Here is a 20,977-nt window from a genome sequence, read left to right on the forward strand (position 1 = left end):
CTTGGAGGTGCGTGTCTGAGGGGCGCCTCGAGCGCGGCTGCGGCTCCGGCTCCGCCGGCTCTTCCTGGGCTTTGCAGCCCCCGCGCTCTGCTCACCGTGCGGACGCTGCCCGTCTGTCCCGTCCATGCCCGAGTGACTTCCCTGCACACTCATCGGCAGAGCGTACGCCGTTTCCCTCTCCGTCCCCGTGTCGCCTCTGAGATCCCCGCTGTGGAGTCGTGTTCTGTGCTCTCGGGACACGGCTGGGAGGCAAAGCAGCGTCTTCACCTTTATGTTCTTCTCGACTTTTCCTTCTTTGGAAAAAAAAAGAAATCTAACCTTATAGGAATGATTCGGGGCAAAATTTTATAGAACAGTTGATTAAATACTTATAGAACTGAGGCCATCAATGTTGCTGCTTTGTTTCAGATGCATTTTTGCTCAGTTGTTCGTTATCGAAGATTATGCAATAAAATCTAGTATGTTCAGTTGGGCACAGATTTTCTGTATCTATAAATGCTTCTCATACCTGTCAGCGAGGAGACCTAAAAATGCATGTCGCTCCCATGCTGAAGGTGCACCACACCCTTCAGCACCCTGCTGTCGGGAGGCACCTCCTGGAGGTTTATGGAAGCAGTTCCGGGGCCAGTGGAGGATGACCTGCCACTCTCCCGGAAATCAGCCCCTTAGGAACAAGGCCCTAGCAACTCCTGTCACAGCAGCTTGATGGGGGACAGGCCGCGTGACAGCGCCCCGCAGCGCAGCCTGGCATCTCCCCTGGGCTGCCAGCCATAGGCGAGGGTTCTCTAGCTCAGAATTACCTGGCTTCGCCCCCCCGCCCCCGCATGCTGCACCCCATGCCACGAGTCTTCAGGCTGTCTCCCACATTCTCAGCTGATAACCGGCCAGTGCCTTCAAGGGCCAGGCATCTGTCTTATCGTTTGGGACCCTCCACACCCAGCGACGCCTACACCGTTCACAGCTGGTGAAAGCACAGTCAGCAGGTGCGTCCTGCATCCGTTAGCCTGCTTGGCTGTGGCTTTAGAAAGGACAACACGACGTGTTATTACTTTAACGAATGAATGACATCTACGTGGTTTTCTTCGATGCTGGCAAACGGGGTCTGTCAGATATGTGTGTGTGTGTTTTTTTAATTGCTAAAACGTCACCGTTTTAGTATTTGCTGTTTTAAAGTGGTAGGAACTACCTAAACTACACATTCCATTTTGTCTCCATCACTTGGGTTCACATCATCTTTGTAAAAGCTGTTCACTCCTTTCCGGGAGAAATGCACACACTCACATGAACACAGCACCTGCACATAACAGGGCTTGTATGTAAATATGTATAAACATACATGCACATGTGTACACATGCACATACATACACATATATTCACATTTATGAAGAAAATATAAATCTCGTATAATTTAGGGTCATCATTGAAAAAACCAGAGATTTATACTTTGCTACTAATTTTTTTTAAAAAAAATTCTTATAAATTTTAAAAACTTTTAAAGAAAGTGTAATTGTTTATTTAAAAATAAAACAGTAACATCTAGTGCATTTATCTCAGAGGGTGAACCTTGTCACCCTTTGCAGCCCAGAAGCACATTTGATGTAGTCCACACACTGTTTTCACAAAATGGAGCCACCTCTAAATTTGGGGCGCTTTGCATTAAAATCAGGATGTTTGCTTCCTTTAAACAAAAACAGCCCTGTAAGCAGTGGGCACACCTCCCCTGTCAGCCAGAGCTGAGTGGAGGTTCCGTCATGGGGGAGCGTGGCAGCTGGTTTGCCTCGGTCCCCACAAGTCCCCACCGTCCACATGACCCTGGTGGCCAAGGACCCAGTGCCACTTCCACCGTGTGCAAACGGCTGTGTTCTCGCACAGCTCACAGGAGAGCCTTCTCGGTTTATATTTCGCTATCAAGAGCAGAAAAATGAAAGTCAGGCAAAGCACATACTCTAGAAAACACAGGAGAGCGTGTGTTCCTTTACGAGCGCAGAGCACGCGGTCTCCGCCTGCCTCCCACGTCCCCGTCACAGGCTCCGCCCGTGTCGTCAGCTGGTCTCACCCCGGGGAGAAGTTGGGCTTTTCCAGAGCCGTGTGTTGGGTGGTTCTGTTGCCGTTGCTGGTTTTGTTTCTGTTTTTTTTTAATGAACAAAATCTAAACCTTCTAGCAAAGCCCAGCAGAACTTTCTAGCGTATGTTGGAGGTCGTGAGGGAGTGGGTATTTTTATCGTATTTTTTCTGCCCTTATTTTTTGTTTTAGCCAACATTCTCATGAACTTATTTTTGTATTTTTGTACTGTACATACATATATCTTCATATAAAGAATCAGGTCATTTTGCACAGTTCATAAGAATGAAATACAAGCAAAACGTTTTAACGAGTACTTTCGTGTAACTGTTGCCTGCCGGGCGTTCTCCGCAGCATCTCTGGGCTGTTGACACGGGGCCGTCTCCGTGGGACAGTCTGCCTGGGTGACCTGCGACAGTCTAGCGGCTGGCTGGCTGGGTGACGGTCTTTTCCATCCGCCAGCTCACATCCGCACAGGACTGTGCCCCGCCCAGGGGATGCACAAAGGGCCACCGGCACCCTGGGTGGGGCGGGGCCTGGTCGACCAGGGTCTGAGATAAGGGAGGGGGGCGTTTGCTCACTTAGACATGCAGATTTCGCTCCCTTCGCCCATTTTTAAGACCACACGGAGCAGGGCTTCGCGCGACCATGGGTACCTGGTTTACTCGTGCGCTTGTGGATCACGCGTCTCCTCCAGACCCTTTTCTTTCCCCTCCCGCACAGAGCCGGGGCGGCTCCCAGCACATAGTAGGTCCTTGATAGTCCCGGAGGAAGCTCCGCTTTCGCGCCGCCGCAGTGCGGACACGGGGCGGGCGGTGCTGCGTCGCCAGCCTCCGCACCTGCCCGCGTCTCTGTCCCCCAGGTGCGCTACTGGAGCAGCGGCGACGAGGAGTCGGCGAGCACAGTGACGGTGGCAGCGAGCGAGACGTCGGCCACGCTGGGCGGCCTGAGGAGCAACCTGGCGCATCACGCGGCCGTGCGCGCGTTCAACAGCGCCGGCGCCGGGCCCTTCAGCACCACGGCCAGCGCCACCACCAGGAAGCCGCGTACGTAGGCTCCGCGCTCCCTTCGCCCTGGGAAAGGCAGCCTTCCGTGTCCTGTGAACCCACGACCGGGTAGCCCCGCTCCTGGCCCTTGTCTCCGCGGGGTCCCCAAGCCGCAGGGCGAAACCCCGGGGACTGAGGACGCACCTGTAGGGACCTCAGTGAGAGGTGTCAAGCCCATCCACAGCTCTCTGAAAATGTGACCAACTCATTGCTTTTACCTGGTGTATTTTTAGTTCCCTAGAGCTCGAGGGTGTCTAGTTAAGTTCAGGTTCACATCAGAGAGTGGAGAGTGATTCCGCCCCCCTTTCCTACATTATTCAAAAGCTGGCAATGTCGGTAAAGGTGGCCATCAGAGGACCTGGCTTCAGGCCTGGGAGGTGCCTGAGATGCCTGAGCTGCCCGCGGGCTGAGTATGTCGGCTCCGTGGTCACGGGAGACGGCTAAGCACCCCTCACAAGCCGGGCGCTAACTGGGATCGAGCTGGGCTGCGGGAAGACCAGCGATCTGCAGGGGTGTAGCTCCCGCGTCGTGCCCATGACCTTGAGAGCGCAGGGGTGGATTTAACCGACGTGTTGCGTTGCTACGTTCTCACCGTGCAGCCATCGCATGGCCATCGTCACAGGCGTTAGCCATCAAGAACGTTCTGTGTCCCAGGGCTTCACACACATCCCCACACACGAACCTCAGAGCTGCCACGTGAGGGGGGTGTCGTTGTTTCCGGCCCACAGGTGAGGAGAGTGAGCACGGAGGGGTTGCCTCGACACAGCGATGCATTTCTCCTACTTGCGGAAAACTATTTTTCCTAATGTATTTTCAAAATTCATTAACTCCATAAAATTGTTTGCTTGACTGGTTTCATATGGGAATGGGGCAGTTATTGTGCTTGGTTGACAATTTTATTAATGTGTTTCTTTTTTCATATATAATCCCCCAGTTTCTATGAGACCACACATTGGTTGGCGAAGACTATTAACCTCAATAATATAAAATTAGATACCATTGGCTAGTGTTGTGGATAAGTTAAAATACATCTAAGACGGAATTCTGCTGCCTTGGATTTTAGTTAGCCGGTGTTAGTTTGAGCAGGAAAGGTCACGTGTTTATCTGCGCATTCTCTCTAGGAAAGAGAGCTGGCTACCCACTTACTCAGGGTCATACCGTCGTCTGCCAAAGTCTAGAAACAAACCACGTTCCTCCCTTTAGCAGCAGACGTTTTAGAAGCAGCCGACGAATGTGATGACTGAATTTCATTCTCTGGAGTAGGGGAAGCTGACCCACTCCCCTGTTCCCAGCTCGGCGTCGGGGTTAGACCCTGGAGCACGTGGGTTTGGAAAGACATGGGAACATTCTGTGGTTAGAAGTCCTCGCTCAATGCGGTCACCTTCCCAGCGCGATCCTGAGTTAGCACAGTTCGAACGTCGTCAGTTATGCGGGCAAAGCACAGCATCGGTCAGTTTCCGGGGGCAGAAGCGCCCACGCATGAGGTTCCGGGGCACTCGGTTGTGGGAGCCGGGTGACATCACCATGGAGACAGCAAGGAGCCTGGAGAACTGGCAGAGCGCGAGACTGATGATGAATCAGGAGGAGTATCGTGGTCACGTACAGCGAGCAAAGTAAAACTGTAAAAAGAAGCGAAAGCCATTTATAATTTCAAGATAGTGTAGAAATATCCAGCCTAACGAAGGAAGTGGCACGTTCCAGCAGCCATGACGAGGTGGCTTTCATGGTTAGCACTCACCGCACGGTGTCCAGTCCCTGGTCTAAGTGCGTTTTCTGCATTGATTCTTTCTTTTCACGTGTTCTTAATTCTCGTGTTAGCGTTAAGGACGCTGCGGCATCCAAGGTCACCTGGCTTCCCCCAGGTCACAGAAGGTGTGGCACATCTGGACAGTCTTAGCCACTGTGCTGCCCTCTCTCTCACCCCCATAATCGGAACGTTCATGTCTCTAGTGCCCGCACTTCCTGGGATTGTACCCTGGGCTTAGGCACAGGGGAGGGGACCCAGGGAGACAGGACTCCTGTGCCCACGGAGCTGTGGTGTGACGGGTTCCAGCCACAGGCACAGTCTCTGAAAACCACAGTCCTGTCACCACAACTCAGCTGACGCCGCACGTTGGTCTGAGATGTGACTGAGGAGTTTTCTACACTGAGTGAGAGTTATCCGGGTAATTACCTGCCCAATCACCCCGAAATCATGACTGAAGAACATTTTTAATTTTAAATTTTTATGTTTATAATTTTCAAACATATTAAAACCAGTAAAACAGAATCTTTTAAAGCGATTTCTAACACAGTTACTGGCAGCAGTAAACAGTCATCTTGACCTCTGCGGGGGCTTTAGCTTCAAGTCCTACTTAGAAAGTTTCGTGTGGCTTTTGAGATTATTGCTATGAAGAGAATTCTTGTCATGCCTCGGGCATAAAGAACTAAAATCACCTCTTTGATTGCTTGCTCGCTCTCTGTCTTGCCCCCTGGATTTTAAATGTTGTGGGGACCATCTCTCTCTGTCGTATTCACCCACCCTCAGTGCCCAGAGCAGCACTGGGAGCCACTCATTAAAAGCTGATTGGTGGCTGAAGGGGTGAATGAAATCTATAGAAGCAGGTCAGCCTGGAGTACTATTATTAATCAAATCCTTTTGACTGAAATTGTGAATTCAAAACACTTACTGTAGTCCTTACCGTCTCGCTGAAAATGGCAAGATTGGCGAAGCAGTGATCATGGAATTCTGTGTGGACGGCTTTAGATTCAGGACAGATCTCGGTGGCTTTTTTGATTAATGTAAAATAATACAAAGATTCTCAAGTACTGTGGCTTCCATTAAACACTTCATTTTTGATGTCCAAATACTTGTGATTTTCGAAAGCATTTCTGAGTTAAATACTAATTAGCCTCTTTAATCAAGAATGGGACTCTGTTACATGCAACTGAATGAGAGAGAGCTAACTCTCTCTAAAGGCGCTGTGAGGAAAATTGCAGATGGCACATCAAGGACAGAATTTGTTGGCTCCTAAAAGGAAAAGTACTGAGAATTTCACATTCAGCGATTGCAAGAAAGCATTTCAGGGCAGATATTCTGCTGCATGAAGCTGGAAGGCCTGGGGTCATGCTGGCTTTCGGTGTGGGTGGAGCCAGCACTCAGAAGTCCTCGCCGCTTATCCAAGGGGCTCAAACTGCGCTCCCCAAACCGGGGCCCGTGCGCCCCGACCCGCGCCTAACACTGCCCCCTCTGCAAGGCCTGCCGCATCTCTGCAGTCTGCGTGCTCGGGGTCACCCCCACTCGTCCCCTGGCCGCCCTCCCCGCAGTGACGAGGCACGTGACCCCTAGGGGACCCGCCGTCACGGTCACCCGGGGCCACCCTCACGGCCAGGGCAGCACTCAGCACTGTCGCGCTGTGTCCGCCCTCGCCTTCCCGGTGGCGCCGCGTCTGGGCCCTCCGTGGACGCAGCCGCTCTCCCAGGAAGCCCTCCCTCCAGGTACCCGGGCGTGTGTCCCCGTCGGTCCCCGAGCTTCGCTCCCCCGAGCCTCGGTGTCACCTGACTGCTAGTTTAGTGGCACGTCCCTGGCGCGACACGGCCCACCCGCTCCCCTCTTCGTCCAGGGTGCAGCTCCAGGCACCACACGTTCCCAGATGGTCGCTTCGCTCTTGTCCCTGCAGCCTGCCGTGGCTGCAGCGCGGGCTCCTCCGGGCACGGACTCGGCCCCTCTGATCACGACTGTGCCCAGCGCTCTGTCCCCGGGGTCTGCATCGTCATAGTCGGTGCCCTAGGTGCACAGACAGACAGGACTGTCCATCTCCTGGGTGTGGTCCCCAGCGACATTGTCCTCACCGGGTCCCCTTGGGGAGCAGAGGTGCCATTAGCAGCCCAGGAGTGCTTCCCCTGAGTAAGCTGGCCAGCGAAGTGCGCGCCTGGGCTCGGAGCCAGCGTGGCCCTTCCCGGCTCAGCCCAGAGCTGTCGCTGTGCCAGGTGACAGAAAACAGCCACACACCTGCCCAGTCAGGCCCGCCCCTCACACGAGGGGCCCCCACCGTCTGTGCCTTCACTGACGGGTGTCCGTGTGTCCTCTTGAGAACACAGAACACCGTCAAGCGCTCGGCCAGCTTTGTGCTTGAGCCTTTGCTGCTCCACGTGGCAGGGTCACCCACAGAGCGGAGCCAACACCAGTTACCTGAACTCGATCAAGTGTGTCCTCGGGACAAAGTAACGAGGGTGAGACAAGCACTAGAAGAACGTGAGGCAGAGTGTTTTGGAGGCTCTCCATAGAATGAGTATTCCTGCCTCGAACACATAATTGGGAAGTTCTGGAATTTTCGTATGTGTCATTTATTATATAATCATTAAGTTGAGACTCGGGAGATGTATCAGTGCAGGTTTTCCCAAATTTCATGTATGATCTGCCCTGTCAATTTCTGGCATTTTCATGGGCTTTCTATCACATGTACCTTATATTTTTAAAAAATTAAGTATTTTTACTTCAATAAACTTTAAAAGAAAGTGGGACCTAATTTCTGAGTATGGAAACCAGCATCACTGCCATAAATAGATGTTAACAAAATAACAAATAGTAGTGACATCAGTAACAATGATATTAGTAAAAATGACAGCGAACAAATAAGCCGCCTCCATTCTAAGTCCTCACAGCTCGTCCTGGTCCGCCCACGCCCCTGAACCCGCGTCCTCTGCGTCGTGGGCATTGAAGGACACTGAGGGACCCTCCCCCAAGCTAACGGCACCTCCGTCTTCATGACGGGGCGGCCCCGGCCGACTGCCCTGTGACACATCCCACATGTGGACGTGACCCCTGTCCCAGCTGGGATGTCACCCACTGTCCCAGCAGCCCCCACGGCAGCAGAGCACACCGCCCGGCCACACGCCCCCTCAGGCATGGGGAGCCCCCTCCTGTCTGTGGCTTCCACAGAGTGGCTTTTGACTTCCTCTACTCTGAAACAAGGTGACAGTGTGACGCCGAACCCCACGAGCCTTCAGTCAGGGCCTTCAGCTCAGGCAGACTTGAGTCATCCCTCCGGCCAGACGTGCGATTCTCACACGCTTTACTTTGTAGGAGCGTTGACACTTCCTCGAAAGTGTCCCACGTGCCTGTGGATGCTGCAGCCAGTGGTGCGTGTTCTGCCGACAGGTCAGAGGTTCTAACGTGGGCGCGTCTATGTTGGAGACCGCGTGGCCTCTGCTCGCAGGAACTTACGGGGTACCCAGAAACGATGTCAATCACAACAAAGTCACGACGGAATTAAAAATACACCTTCGATGAGGATTTTACAGGAAGGGGTCCTCCTGCGTGCGAGAGGCGGGCTTCAGCCTGAGAAGCTGAAGCGGGGGGAGCGACAGCTCACTGCATTTGCAGACATACGTGTTCAGTGTGTATTTTCACATTATTTGCAAATCTCCTGTCTCGTTCAAGGGTTAAATAAGGTCACAGCCACTACCACAATGCAATACGGGGAGCGAAGCTGCCCTGGCCGGTTGTGCATCTTGCAGGCTCTTTTAATTTTCAGCTGTGGTAAAAATACACGGAGCATAAAATTTCCCTGTTACCCATTTTTTAACGTACAGTTCAATCGTGTTAAGATTGGTTATTGTGCCCCAATCTCTAGAACTCTTTTTCATCTTGCAAAACTGAAATTCGGTCCCTATTCAATGAAAAACGTACCTTGGAACCCCCACGCCACTGCCCCCCCCCATGATCTGATGCCTCCTGGTCCTCATGTAGGTGGAGTCACACCCTGGTTGTCCTCTGTGACCTGTATCTCACTAAGCATAATGTCCCCAGGGCTCACCGCGATGCAGCCTGTGACAGGGTTTCCTTCCTTTTTAAAGCCGAACAGCATCCGGGCGCGTGGCCGCGTTCGGCTGCCCGTTGGTCTTCGGCGGGCAGTCAGGCGCTGGCGCCTTTCCGCGGCTGTCAATGCTGCTGCCGTGAAGTCTTTCTCCACTAACTGTGGGTCCTGGTTACCCGTGTGCCAACACTGGCATCATTTTAACGCAATTTATTGAAGATTGAGGGACTTACGTTGTATAAGAGTGCGTTTTACTATTCCTGGCATATCGTCGGTGTCTAGTAAGCGTCAGTTATTGACAGCGTGTCGAAGATGGAAGGAAGGTTTCTGCTCCAGAAGTTCGCGGTCGAAGTTATCGTTACCAGCAGTGGTGCGAGAGATGATCTCAGGGTGGTTCACAAGCATTTTTCTAAACGCGATAATGCTTCACCCATTGTAGAGGGACCAGCGTACCGAGCTCACGAACCTCTGAGTATGAGTGTTTGGGACGAGACCAAAGTAGATGTTCGTGTTTCTAAAAGTTGACTTAATTTTTTTAAAGTAGCAAAAACGATGAAGATAGGGCGTGGCTGTCTGAGGCTCAGGAAGCCCCAACGTGACTTGAGGTTAGAGTCCCAGACCCAGAATGGACCGCTCGTCTTTCCCCCCACCCTCCCTTCGGCCGTTTTCCCTTTCTGCCCTGGCCGGATGTCCCCGCGCAGGCCGGCGGAGTGGCCGTGCGTGTGCAGCTCGCCGGCGTTGCTCAAGCGCTGTCCCGCGTCACTTGTCCTGCAGGACAGCGCAGGAGCGCACGGTGCGCCCAGAACAACTCCCGTTTCCATCACCCGTGGGCAGGACGAGGCACCCCGCCCTGCGTCGTCCGCGCTGCATCGCAGTGACCCCGTCCTTCTGTCCTGCTGCCAGGACACCGGAAGCCGGACTTGGGGACATGCTTTGACACTCGTGCATTCACACCATTCAGCCTGAGCCACTGAAACTCTGCCATTAGTGGTTCAACCCTGAGTCACGCCGTTTTACGTTTCTCGTTGGCAAAGCATCACGGCCGGAATGCTCCGAGCTGACCGAAACCCATCGTTAGCACTGGACCACAAAAGTTTAGAGGCAACGCAGAGGGGCGTCCAAGGGCAGACGGACAGTGTGCGGGGCCCAGTCCTGGGGGCGTCCTCGGTCACACCGGGAGCCAACCGTCCTTCCTCCCGGCGCCGGTCAGCGATGCTTCGGCGTTCTGGGCATCGCCAAGCTTTTGTAGCATCTCCCGTGAGGGCTCAGTCGAGCAGGTCACACATCTGCAGCCAAGGCCACGCGTGTAACGGGCTCCGGCGCTGCTCAGGCTCGTGCGCTGCCCTTGGCACACGGGTCACCGCAGGGCGTCCTTCGGTCCTGCATTTTCTGCAGCCGGCGGGCCTTGCCGTGAACCCCGCCCGCGTCCACTCCCGCATCCTCGTGAGTGGCAGCCAAACGAGGAATCCACGTTTGCAAACCTGAGTGTCCTTAATTATCTAATGGAATTCTCATTCACGTTTCAGTGCTTTGCCTTGTTTTTATCAAAAATTGATTCGAACGTAGAAAACAAAGACTAAAACGTAGACTCTGCTGCGGCTTTTCCTGTGTGTAGCTGTTGCTTCGTGGGGGTCTGTCCGGGAACCCTCATCTCCGATGGCTTCTCCCTGTCCCCTCTCACCGTAGAAGGCTGGCCTAACCCACCCACACGTCAAAGTGGGTCACGCCACCTGGCCAGCCACGGAAGCCAGGCCCGGAGGATGGAGGAGTGTCCTCGTCCCCCCGCCCGCCCGCCAGCATGGTCTCCAGAGGCCGTCGCTGGCCAGGGGCGCACGGTGAACGCGGTGAAACGCATCCTCTCGCACTCTGGCGGAAATGCCTCTCGTGAGGAAGCGTAGCTGGGTCACTTTTCCGATTCCGCCCGTGCCCCGCGCGTCGCCGTGTGCCCCGCCCCGCTGCTGGCCGCCTGTGACGGCCGCCTGTGCAGAGCGTCCCTCTGTGCTCGCCTCTGAGTGAATTTCCCACTTTGTCTTCCAAGCTCCCAGCCGACCACCCGGGAACATCGTCTGGAACACCACGGACTCGAAGGTGCTGCTGAGCTGGGACCGTGTCAGAGCCACGGAGCACGAGTCCGCAGTGACGGGATACAAAGTAAGTCTGCCCTTGGCCGTGCGCGTCCCTCGTCCCCCGACCTGGCCCTGCCTCCCACGGGGAGCTGGCGGAACGACGCTTCCGAATGCCGGTGGCTGGTTTCTTTCTGTCACCTAATCTGACATGCAGATAGCATGCGTTTTACGAAGAACGCACTCTCCAGAACGTCTGATTGCTTAAACGTAAAATGAAGCAAAATAATTCTGTTCACATGGAAATCTTGGACAAAACGTTCGTAAATTGTTATGTTAATTAGTCACTCCTGTAACTTTCTGTGAGTGTCACTTCTGATGCTCACCCACGTACTGCTTTAAAAACAAAAGTGTTGGCTCCGATGACGTGGGCGGGTGTTCCAGATCGAATCCCCAGGGCCTCGCCCCCTCCCTGTGGCCTGGCAAGTACCCGCCAGCTCTTTCCTGGGGGGCGTCCCCTCTCCCCCAGCCTCCTTGGCTTTGGGACCTTGATGATTCTACCCTGTGCTCATCCCCCATCCAAGATCTGTGGACAGAGCTGAGAATGCAACCTATGTTCTCATGAGTATAGAAAGACGGAGCATGTAAGGTTCTGTCAGAGCAATAAGTTCTATGGAAAAAAATAAAACCGGGCAATGGGAAAAGTAAACGTTTGTTCACGTTTTAGGTTTTCTACAGGACCAGCGGTCAGAGTGACACACACGTGCTGCGCACAAATGAGACATCGGTGGAGCTGCTGCTGCCCATCAGAGAGGACTGCGTCCTCGAGGTGAAGGCCACGACCGATGGCGGGGACGGCGCCAGCAGCGAGCAGATCCGGATTCCGGGAATAACCGGTGAGTCGGCCCGGTCGCCGCTTTCCATGAAATCATATAGATTGCAGTACTAGGACTAAAAATGACTAAGCTGTACTGAGGGAATGCTAAGTATGTATCTTGGAACGGAGTTCTGCCGCCTGTACATCTGTAAAAACCATTTCAACCACAGACATTCCTAAAAGCCTATGCTCTTCAGTAGAGAAAAATCAGGAATTAACTTAGGATGATGGTGATGGTGATAGTGATGGTGGTGATGGTGGTGATGGTGATGGTGATGATGGTGACGGTGGTGATAGTGGTGATGGTGATGATGATGGTGGTGATGATGGTGGTGATGGTGGTAGTGATGGTGGTGATGATGGTGATGGTGATGGTGATGATGGTGGTGATGGTGATGGTGATGATGGTGACGGTGGTGATAGTGGTGATGGTGATGATGATGGTGGTGATGATGGTGGTGATGGTGGTAGTGATGGTGGTGATGATGGTGATGGTGATGGTGATGATGGTGGTGATGGTGATGGTGATGATGGTGACGGTGGTGATAGTGGTGATGGTGATGATGATGGTGGTGATGATGGTGGTGATGGTGGTAGTGATGGTGGTGATGATGGTGATGGTGATGGTGATGATGGTGGTGATGGTGATGGTGATGATGGTGACGGTGGTGATAGTGGTGATGGTGATGATGATGGTGGTGATGATGGTGGTGATGGTGGTAGTGATGGTGGTGATGATGGTGATGGTGATGGTGATGATGGTGGTGATGGTGATGGTGATGATGGTGACGGTGGTGATAGTGGTGATGGTGATGATGATGGTGGTGATGATGGTGGTGATGGTGGTAGTGATGGTGGTGATGATGGTGATGGTGATGGTGATGATGGTGGTGATGGTGATGGTGATGATGGTGACGGTGGTGATAGTGGTGATGGTGATGATGATGGTGGTGATGATGGTGGTGATGGTGGTAGTGATGGTGGTGATGATGGTGATGGTGATGGTGATGATGGTGGTGATGGTGATGGTGATGATGGTGACGGTGGTGATAGTGGTGATGGTGATGATGATGGTGGTGATGATGGTGGTGATGGTGGTAGTGATGGTGGTGATGATGGTGATGGTGATGGTGATGATGGTGGTGATGGTGATGGTGATGATGGTGACGGTGGTGATAGTGGTGATGGTGATGATGATGGTGGTGATGATGGTGGTGATGGTGGTAGTGATGGTGGTGATGATGGTGATGGTGATGGTGATGATGGTGGTGATGGTGATGGTGATGATGGTGACGGTGGTGATAGTGGTGATGGTGATGATGATGGTGGTGATGATGGTGGTGATGGTGGTAGTGATGGTGGTGATGATGGTGATGGTGATGGTGATGATGGTGGTGATGGTGATGGTGATGATGGTGACGGTGGTGATAGTGGTGATGGTGATGATGATGGTGGTGATGATGGTGGTGATGGTGGTAGTGATGGTGGTGATGATGGTGATGGTGATGGTGATGGTGGTGATGGTGATGGTTTTAAAATAATAAGCCTTGCTCTCTCCTTCCGAGAACAGTGCAGGTGGTCGAGTTAACATTTCCGTGTGGCCACAGTGGAGCTGTGAGATGGCGTGTGCTCGACACCTGTGCAGGGACAGCGGTGCCCTCGCACCGTAGGGCCGTGGGGTCGGGAGCAGACCCTCCTGCTGGCGTCTGCCGTCTTGCTGTGCTGCGAGACTGGTGCAGACGAGGGCGACTCTACGACGTGGAGCTTTCATTGATGTTTTGTATTACGCATAATGATTTATCTAAAAATGTGGAAAGCAGAAACACAGATTTTTCAAACTCATAGCCAATGAAGCTTCCTTTAATTAAGCCATTGAATTACATTAAAGTTATCTGTAACAGAGTATAATTGTTTTCAGAATAATTGTTTTTTTCAGTTTCCATTAAAGTTAAATAATACTAGATGAACAGGGCCTAGAATTGTTTTAGAAAACTCAAATACATCAGTGTTTTTATAGATGCTCTCGGCAATTGGTATATGCTACACTGATGAATAAAATGGGGCTGATCCCAGCGTGAGGTCTTGGTGAGGTTCGTGCTGACTCGAGAAGCATGGCTTTTGCCCTGATTGCTCGTTTGGGTACAGTCCTCGTTAATGAGCTGTTGTTTATCCTCTTTGACAGATACGGATGCACGAGGGTCCACGTCCGCCATCGCGAATGTCCACCCCATGTCAAGTTATGTACCGATAACCCTGTGCTTCATAGCAAATGCCCTGTGGTGACAGAAACTCTTTTTTTTTTTTTTACTATTTACTGGAAAGGTAATTGGTTACAAAAAAAAAAGTGCTTTCATGAAATGCAGTGATAATGCATGTTTTTTTCCAACTCTGTATTTTTAACTTTCTAGATAGGTAAAATATGAACATAATTTAAAAAACGGTAAATCCTTTTAGGGAAATCTGAAATGCCTTAATACTTACTTGATAAACCAAAGGAATTTACATATTACGTAGCTCAGACTTGGGACACAGATGCTCCTAAGCTATGATTTTAAGCACTGCCCATGGGTGAAGACTCACACGTTCCCACGCGCACACACACACGTTTATTGTGTCTTTTTTTCCTAATGTAGAAAAGCTCATTTAATCGAAGTGCTATTTCTCCTTGTAGCAGCATCGTTTGGGAGACTTAACCAGTACTATTCTGAAACGGTGAAAAACGCATCTTGCAAATCACCCTGTTTGGCAAAGGGCGTGTGTCTTGGCGGGGGAGGAAGCTGCCCGTGACAGGTGCCCTGTCCAGCGGGTGTGGGATCACTCCAAACCGCTCCGTGCTCCTTACATCTCCACACCTCCTCCATGAGGCGTGGAGCAGTAGCTCCCGGCCCGCCCGCCTCCGCCCTCTGAACTGCGTGTCACAGGCACAGGGGGAAACTGGAGCGAGCTGGGTCACCCCCTGCGGGAACCGGGCGGGCGGCAGCGTGCCCCGCTGCGTCGTGGTGAGGACCAGCCCCTTTTTAAAGCTTGCGTTCTGTTCTAGATACTGCTTTCTTTTCTCACTCAGTACTATAAAATTGAAATGATCATGTTTTATCCTTTTTCAAAATAAAAAAAAAAAAGATTAAAAAAAAGCTTCCTTCACACCTAGAACAAGTGTCCAGGTTTTATTAAAACGTGGTGGAGGAAATGAGAATCGACTTGAATCTCAACGCAAATGTTAACCAGAATTCCCACGATTCATTTCCGGGTTCTGATACTATTGAGAGACCTTCTCCTTTTCAATTGACAGAGATGGTTTCTCTCATGAAACCCAGCCGTCTCTCCGAGTGAGTCTGGCAGGACTTTTGGTTCCCGCGTTATATTCGTGATGGAACCTGGTGACACTGCTGATTTTGATACGTACGACTCGTCTTTCAATATGTGGTTTCCGAAGGGTTGTTGAAGACGTGACCTCATAGCAATATGTAAAGAATGTATGAAGATCAGCAGACTGTTAGACGTTGCGAAATCAATTTTTTACCTCTTTCTTACCAACTTCACATTTCTCGTTCTTTGCAAAGATATCAGAATTTGAAACCAACGGTTCGGATATCAAAAAAGAATAAAAATAGCAGAATTCTGATATCACCATAAAGCATTAATTTACACTTAGAGATTACATTTAAGATAAAGTTGTTATATACGAAGGAGAAAAATATTTATGGCTTTCTCTGCCAGGTCTGTACATACTGTATATACTGTGTGTGTCTAGGAAAAGTTGAGTGACCAGTAGGTTGACCAGTAGACTTCATTCGGCCATTGTTATTTCTAGTCAACAGTGGGGAAACACCGTCCCCAATACCTGTATTCTATGCCACACACAATCGAGTTGTACCTTTTTATTACTTAGTAATTCCCGTATGTTCCTCTGCTTCTCGTTTTCAAGACGATGACTCTGTTTCCTGGTGTTTCTAACAATATATCTCCATGAGATCTGCATCTTGTTTCATATTGAAAAGTATAAAAATTATCTTCAGATTTCTGTGTCCGTATCCTATGGTTATCTGTATGCATTATTTTCTATTATTCTAATAAAATTTATAACAGTTACATGCCTGCGTGTGATTAATTGCGATATGGTCAGAAGGAGCTTTTGAAAGGGGACTAGGGGTCCCTAGAATAGTAATACGGATGCTGTCATTTTTTATATTTTTTAGCCAACTTTTCATCTTTCCGTCTCTTAACAGGATGTTTTAAAAATTATTTTTGTGCCCTACTGAGGGAGTAAAATCATGCCATCCAGAGTAAAGGTATCTCGGCTGAGGTGGGAGGGTGGGAAGGGGACCCTGGACATCCACGTCACGGTGTGGTACCTGGTCTCTTCCGGCCTCTTCGGCTTGGCCGTGCCTGTCCCCACGTTCTTGGCGAGTATTTCCTTAAGATTAACATCAGCTTATCAAGTCCTTCATAGACCTTCTCATTGGTATCGCTGTTAGAGACTTGCCTTTCAACAATCCTCATGATCTAATAGGTTCTAAATATTTGAAAGAGTAGACTAGAAAAAGATTAGTTTCTAATCAGTAGCTTTTTAAATTAATTATTTTAAGTGAAGAAATGATTTAAAATTTTTTTTTTCCTTTTCCCCCCATCTACCTCCCCCCGACCCCAGTAGAGTTTTAATGTTATCGTTGACGTCAGAAAAATTATGGCTGAAATAATAACCCAATCATTTTCTTACATGAAGAAAATTCAAAGCTGCCTTTAGAGGCCGGAGAATTGGTGGGAAAGCGTGGGTAGTGTGGAGCCGGGCGCGGATGCGCATGTGCACGGGGTGTGAGCAGAGAGCTAGGACAGTCGCACTAGGTGCATTAGTGCACCCCGGCGAAGGACAAAGACCTGCAGTGTCCCCCCTGAAGCCAGTGCCGGGTGACATCCGGGGTCAGGTCAGCTCTGAGCCGCACTGCCTGGGTCTGAGGAGCATCTGGTGGCTGTGTGGTCTCGCTCTGCTCCTAGAGTCCCTGACCCTAGCTTCCCGTCCGCAGCATGGGACTGCGGCGCATTCTCCCAGGGTCTGCAGTGTCCGGTGCGCAGTACACGCTCTGGGCTGCGGTCCCCTCCTTCGGGATCAGGGTCTTGGCTGCCCCCTTAGGAGGCCAGGCATGAGCGACTGGAAAGGGGCGTGTGACTGCTCCCGGCCCTTTTCCTTCTGGTCCTTTGCATCGGGGGTGAACACGTGACACCAGGAGACGGAAGACAAGGTTTGCAGGTGGCTTTGTTTGTGTTTAGCGTCCTTCTTGGACCTCCCACTGAGAAGACAGGTGAGTCCAGGAGTCCGGGGAGACAGGCCACAGGGCCCCTGGCATCGGATGATGTTTTCATAGGACTGGACCGTGACGATGTTAGATAATGTCTCCGCTCTGTGTGCGGACTCTGCGTTAAGCACTTTGCTACATCAGTCTTCACCGACCCCTTCGGCACTGTCCGCAAGCCCATTTTACAGATGAGAAAGCCAAGACTCAGGACGGCTGCGTAAATGTCCAAGGTCACCCTGCAAGGGCGTGATGAGCTCAAGGGCTGCCCCAGGCTGTCCAGCCACTGCCCCTGTGTCGCCGGGTCCCCCAGTGCCAGGCCCATGTGGTTCCGAGGTTCTGCGCTCGTCTCAAGGGCCGGTGTGGTCGGCTCTGCCTCCATCCCTGCCCATAATTCATATCGGGGAGCCGAAAACCTCGGGGCCTGCCTTTAGCTAGCACAAACTTGGACGTTCTATAGAAGAACGTGGAAAGCCGTCCAAGCTAAAACTGACCCAGCTTCTGAATTCTTTAAGAAAGTATTATAAAAATATTTGCCTGTCGTAAAAATGTTTTCTAAGCTTTCATTTTCACGATACATTTTCTTTAAATTTTTTAAACATGGTTTGTGTTGATTTTCAATGATTTACCATTTTCAGTGAAAACATAACAGTGTAAGTCAATGAAATAAAGAAAATGCAAAATTAGGATGTTATGAGTTGTTTTTTTCCCCAATTGAAATCTCCCTGCCGTTTCATATTCTTATAATGCCACCCTTTTTAAAATTTAAAATTAATCTTAATCTTAAAAATCTGAAGTATTTTCCCCTTTTCGAAAATGAAAATTGTACTGATAGTCCTTACAACTTGGATCCACTTCGGTGAATATTGTAGGTAGAATCAACCACAGCACCAATTACAAAATTAGCAATTAGTAAATTATTCTATTCTTTTGAAAGAAAATACGCCAACAGATTGAAACATGGTGCATTGAAATCGTTAGGCTTTTCCCCAGCGGTTTTTACTCGAACCTCGCGCCCTAATTTGCACGCCTTGCTTGACGCGTGGGTGACAACCATCTCTGAACTTGCCCACGGGACAGGTACACTGAGGCAGAAGGAGCCGGTAAGAAGGGGGGCTCTGCCACTCACCATTCTTCACGCGTCCCTCTTCCTCCGCCCTCTGAGATTATTTTAGAACCTGGCGATTCCACTACGGCCGTCAATACTGTGGGGAAGAGAAAGAATTAGATCCGGCATAATTGGCCATTACCTGGGAAAATTAAAAAAAAAAAAAAAAAAGACATGATGACGATAATGGCAAATTAGCAGATTCTGTCATCAGACAGTAGAACGCGACAGATGCGAAGCTCATGTGACATGTGTTTCTAGTCCGGCTAATGAGGAAGTGACACGCTCGTCAGTGTGGCTGTCGGACTGGCTTTTCCGAAGCCCCTGGACGGGCACAGCGTACCCTCCACGGCCCGGTGTGGTGACCACACGTGGAAACGCTCGCTGGGACCGCGGACTGCGGCGCGGCCATCACCTCGTCCTGCAGGCCCGTCTGCCGGCCCGGCGCTTCCTTGTCGAATGAGATCAGCGAAGTTTTCAGCATCTCATCTTACCCTTCCCTGTTTTGCTTGCTTAATGTTTCCTCCTGCGCTGTGGATAATAAGATGCGATGATTCAGAGAAGGGGCTTATAAAACTTTATTTGAAGTAATTAAAAGTGGTACATCATCCGTCATGGGAATGTGGACCAAACTGGGGGAAAGGCCGCCCAGGCTGGTGGTAAAGAGCTTTCGTCCACAGCCACAGTCTGTGATGGAATCCTGGCCGTGCCACCCGTCCTCGTGTGGCCTTGGACCAGCAGGTTAATCCCCGTAAGACAGCATTTGTCTCTAAAATGACACCAAGGAAGGACGCGCCTGGGAGGACTGTCGTGGCGGGCGATGTGGTCTAGTCACAGATCTATCATAGCTGATCATAGCCTGGCTCCTGGGTACTCAATAACAGAGTCTAATAACAATTGTACTGTTTTTAGGTTTTAAACGGTCAATCATTCTACTTGTCAAACAAAGGTGTCTCCCTCAAAGCCTAGTTCATGAACTCGTCCAGCGTTGTGAGGCGCCTCTCAGAGAGCTTAGCTGCAAGTGACTTCAAGGGCTACTTGTCAAACAAAGGTGTCTACCTCAAAGCCTAGTTCATGAACTCGTCCAGCGTTTGGGCCGCTGGTCTTGGAAGGAGAGCTGTAGTGAGGCGCCTCTCAGAGAGCTTAGCTGCAAGTGACAGAGTGGGAGGCAGGGCCGGGAGGGCGTGGAGGATGAGCAAGGTGGCAGGTGATGCGCTCCAGTGGCTGTCTGTGGAGAGCGGGTTGCAAGCTGACAAGGTCCTAGCAATCTGTGAGGTCGACCAAGGGCTGCCTCACCTCCAGGAAAGGGCCCAATCTCCCACTGTTCCCGCTCAGGATTATTTTCCAGGGCGGGGGCAGGATTTACCACTTGCTGGACACGGCAGCTGTCACACCTGAGACTATGTCTGCAGAGCGCAGGCCCTGCAGTGGGCACAGGAGAGGGGCTGGGCCTCTGTCGGCTACAGCACCTGCCCCAAAGACAAACCCTCCCCTCCCCCACTGGGGACTTCGCCCCCAACCCAGGCCAGTACTGTTTTTCAGAGGACGGTGTTTAGAAAGATGTTAAATCTGAGGCCCAAAGCTTTGCTGCTCTGCCTTTAGGTAAATAAGACCTGTTCCCATCTCGCGTGTGTGCCCTGGGAATTACAGCAATTAGGATCGGGCCAGTCACTGACCCTAATTAGGTCCGGGGCCATCTCCGCCGCAGAGAAGGTTCTGGACGTTAGAGAAAGTCTGGGTCGGAGGGCATCTATTGAGAGAAATAAAACCACGGGAGCGAGTCCAGGAGGGGCCCGCGCAGGAGTAGTTCCCCGGGTGCGTCCTCGCCTGAAGCGGGTCACCCTCTGCCGCCGGGACTGCTACGCACGAGTGACGGTAACGCACCTGCGGGGCGGGCCGGCCCCTGACCCCGCTGTCGAAGGCGCGCTCTCCCGTCGGACTGACGCGCGCGCGTCTCTGGGCAGCCCCGCGGCCCTTCCGAAGGAAACGCCTTTGCGTCGTCGTCTCCGCCTCCTCGGGGACAGACGCACAGGGACACAGACGCCGAAAAGGGGTCTGGCACCAAGGGGTCTGGCCACAGGTGCCGGGCGGGGCTCGGAGGTGCGCACAGTGGTGACGCCGTCGCGCGGAGATGGGCAGGTGACTGTCAGGACCCGGTCAGGGCGAAGGCGAAGAGGCCTGTCGCGGCTGGGCGTCTCCGCGGTCACGGGAAGCGAAACGCTCGCTTATTTTCAGGCGCCTTTCACCGAAAGGTGGTTTACAGCCTCCAGGAGCGAGCGAAATCTGAAAAACAGCGCGTCCCCGGGAGTGGCTGTCCGGACGCACAGCAGGTCAAGGGCCGCTCTGCCGACAGGCAGGTGGGGGATCAGGTGTGCGGGAGGCGGGGCCTCAGGTGTGCGGGAGGCGGGGCCTCAGGTGTGCGGGAGGCGGGGCCTCAGGTGTGCGGGAGGCCGGTCCCGGGGGCGGGGCTTGGAAGGGCCGGAAGCTGCCGGAAGCGACTGCCTGGGGCGGGTCCGGGTCCCGGTGGTCGTGCAGAGCTGCGAGCTGGCCTTGCAGGGCCTCGAAGTCGCGTTTCGGAGGGTCGGGAGGTGCGGGGAAGGGCGACATCACATCCTTGGACCCGGGGGGCCCGACCCCACTCACTGCGCAGACCTCTGAGCAGAGCACGTGCTCCCCGCGACTCCCTCCGTCACCTGTGAGGCGGCTGCTGGGAACCCGCGTCCTCCACCGACGA

At 52.1% G+C, this 20,977-nt stretch overlaps 1 protein-coding gene across 1 annotated transcript in view; it reads left to right on the top strand.

Moving 5' to 3' along the window:
- Positions 1-14,130, top strand: part of LOC102897018 (contactin-3) — a 78,091-nt gene extending 63,961 nt beyond the window's left edge. Inside the window, exons 24-27 of the mRNA XM_015587171.1 lie at positions 2,926-3,109; positions 10,946-11,058; positions 11,698-11,866; positions 14,030-14,130. Coding sequence (XP_015442657.1) covers positions 2,926-3,109; positions 10,946-11,058; positions 11,698-11,866; positions 14,030-14,130 — 567 coding nt within the window. The remainder of the gene's footprint in view (positions 1-2,925; positions 3,110-10,945; positions 11,059-11,697; positions 11,867-14,029) is intronic.
- Positions 14,131-20,977: the final 6,847 nt, after the last annotated feature.

Source organism: Pteropus alecto, unplaced genomic scaffold (assembly GCF_000325575.1).
Source record: "Pteropus alecto unplaced genomic scaffold, ASM32557v1 scaffold53, whole genome shotgun sequence".
NCBI lineage: Eukaryota > Metazoa > Chordata > Mammalia > Chiroptera > Pteropodidae > Pteropus > Pteropus alecto.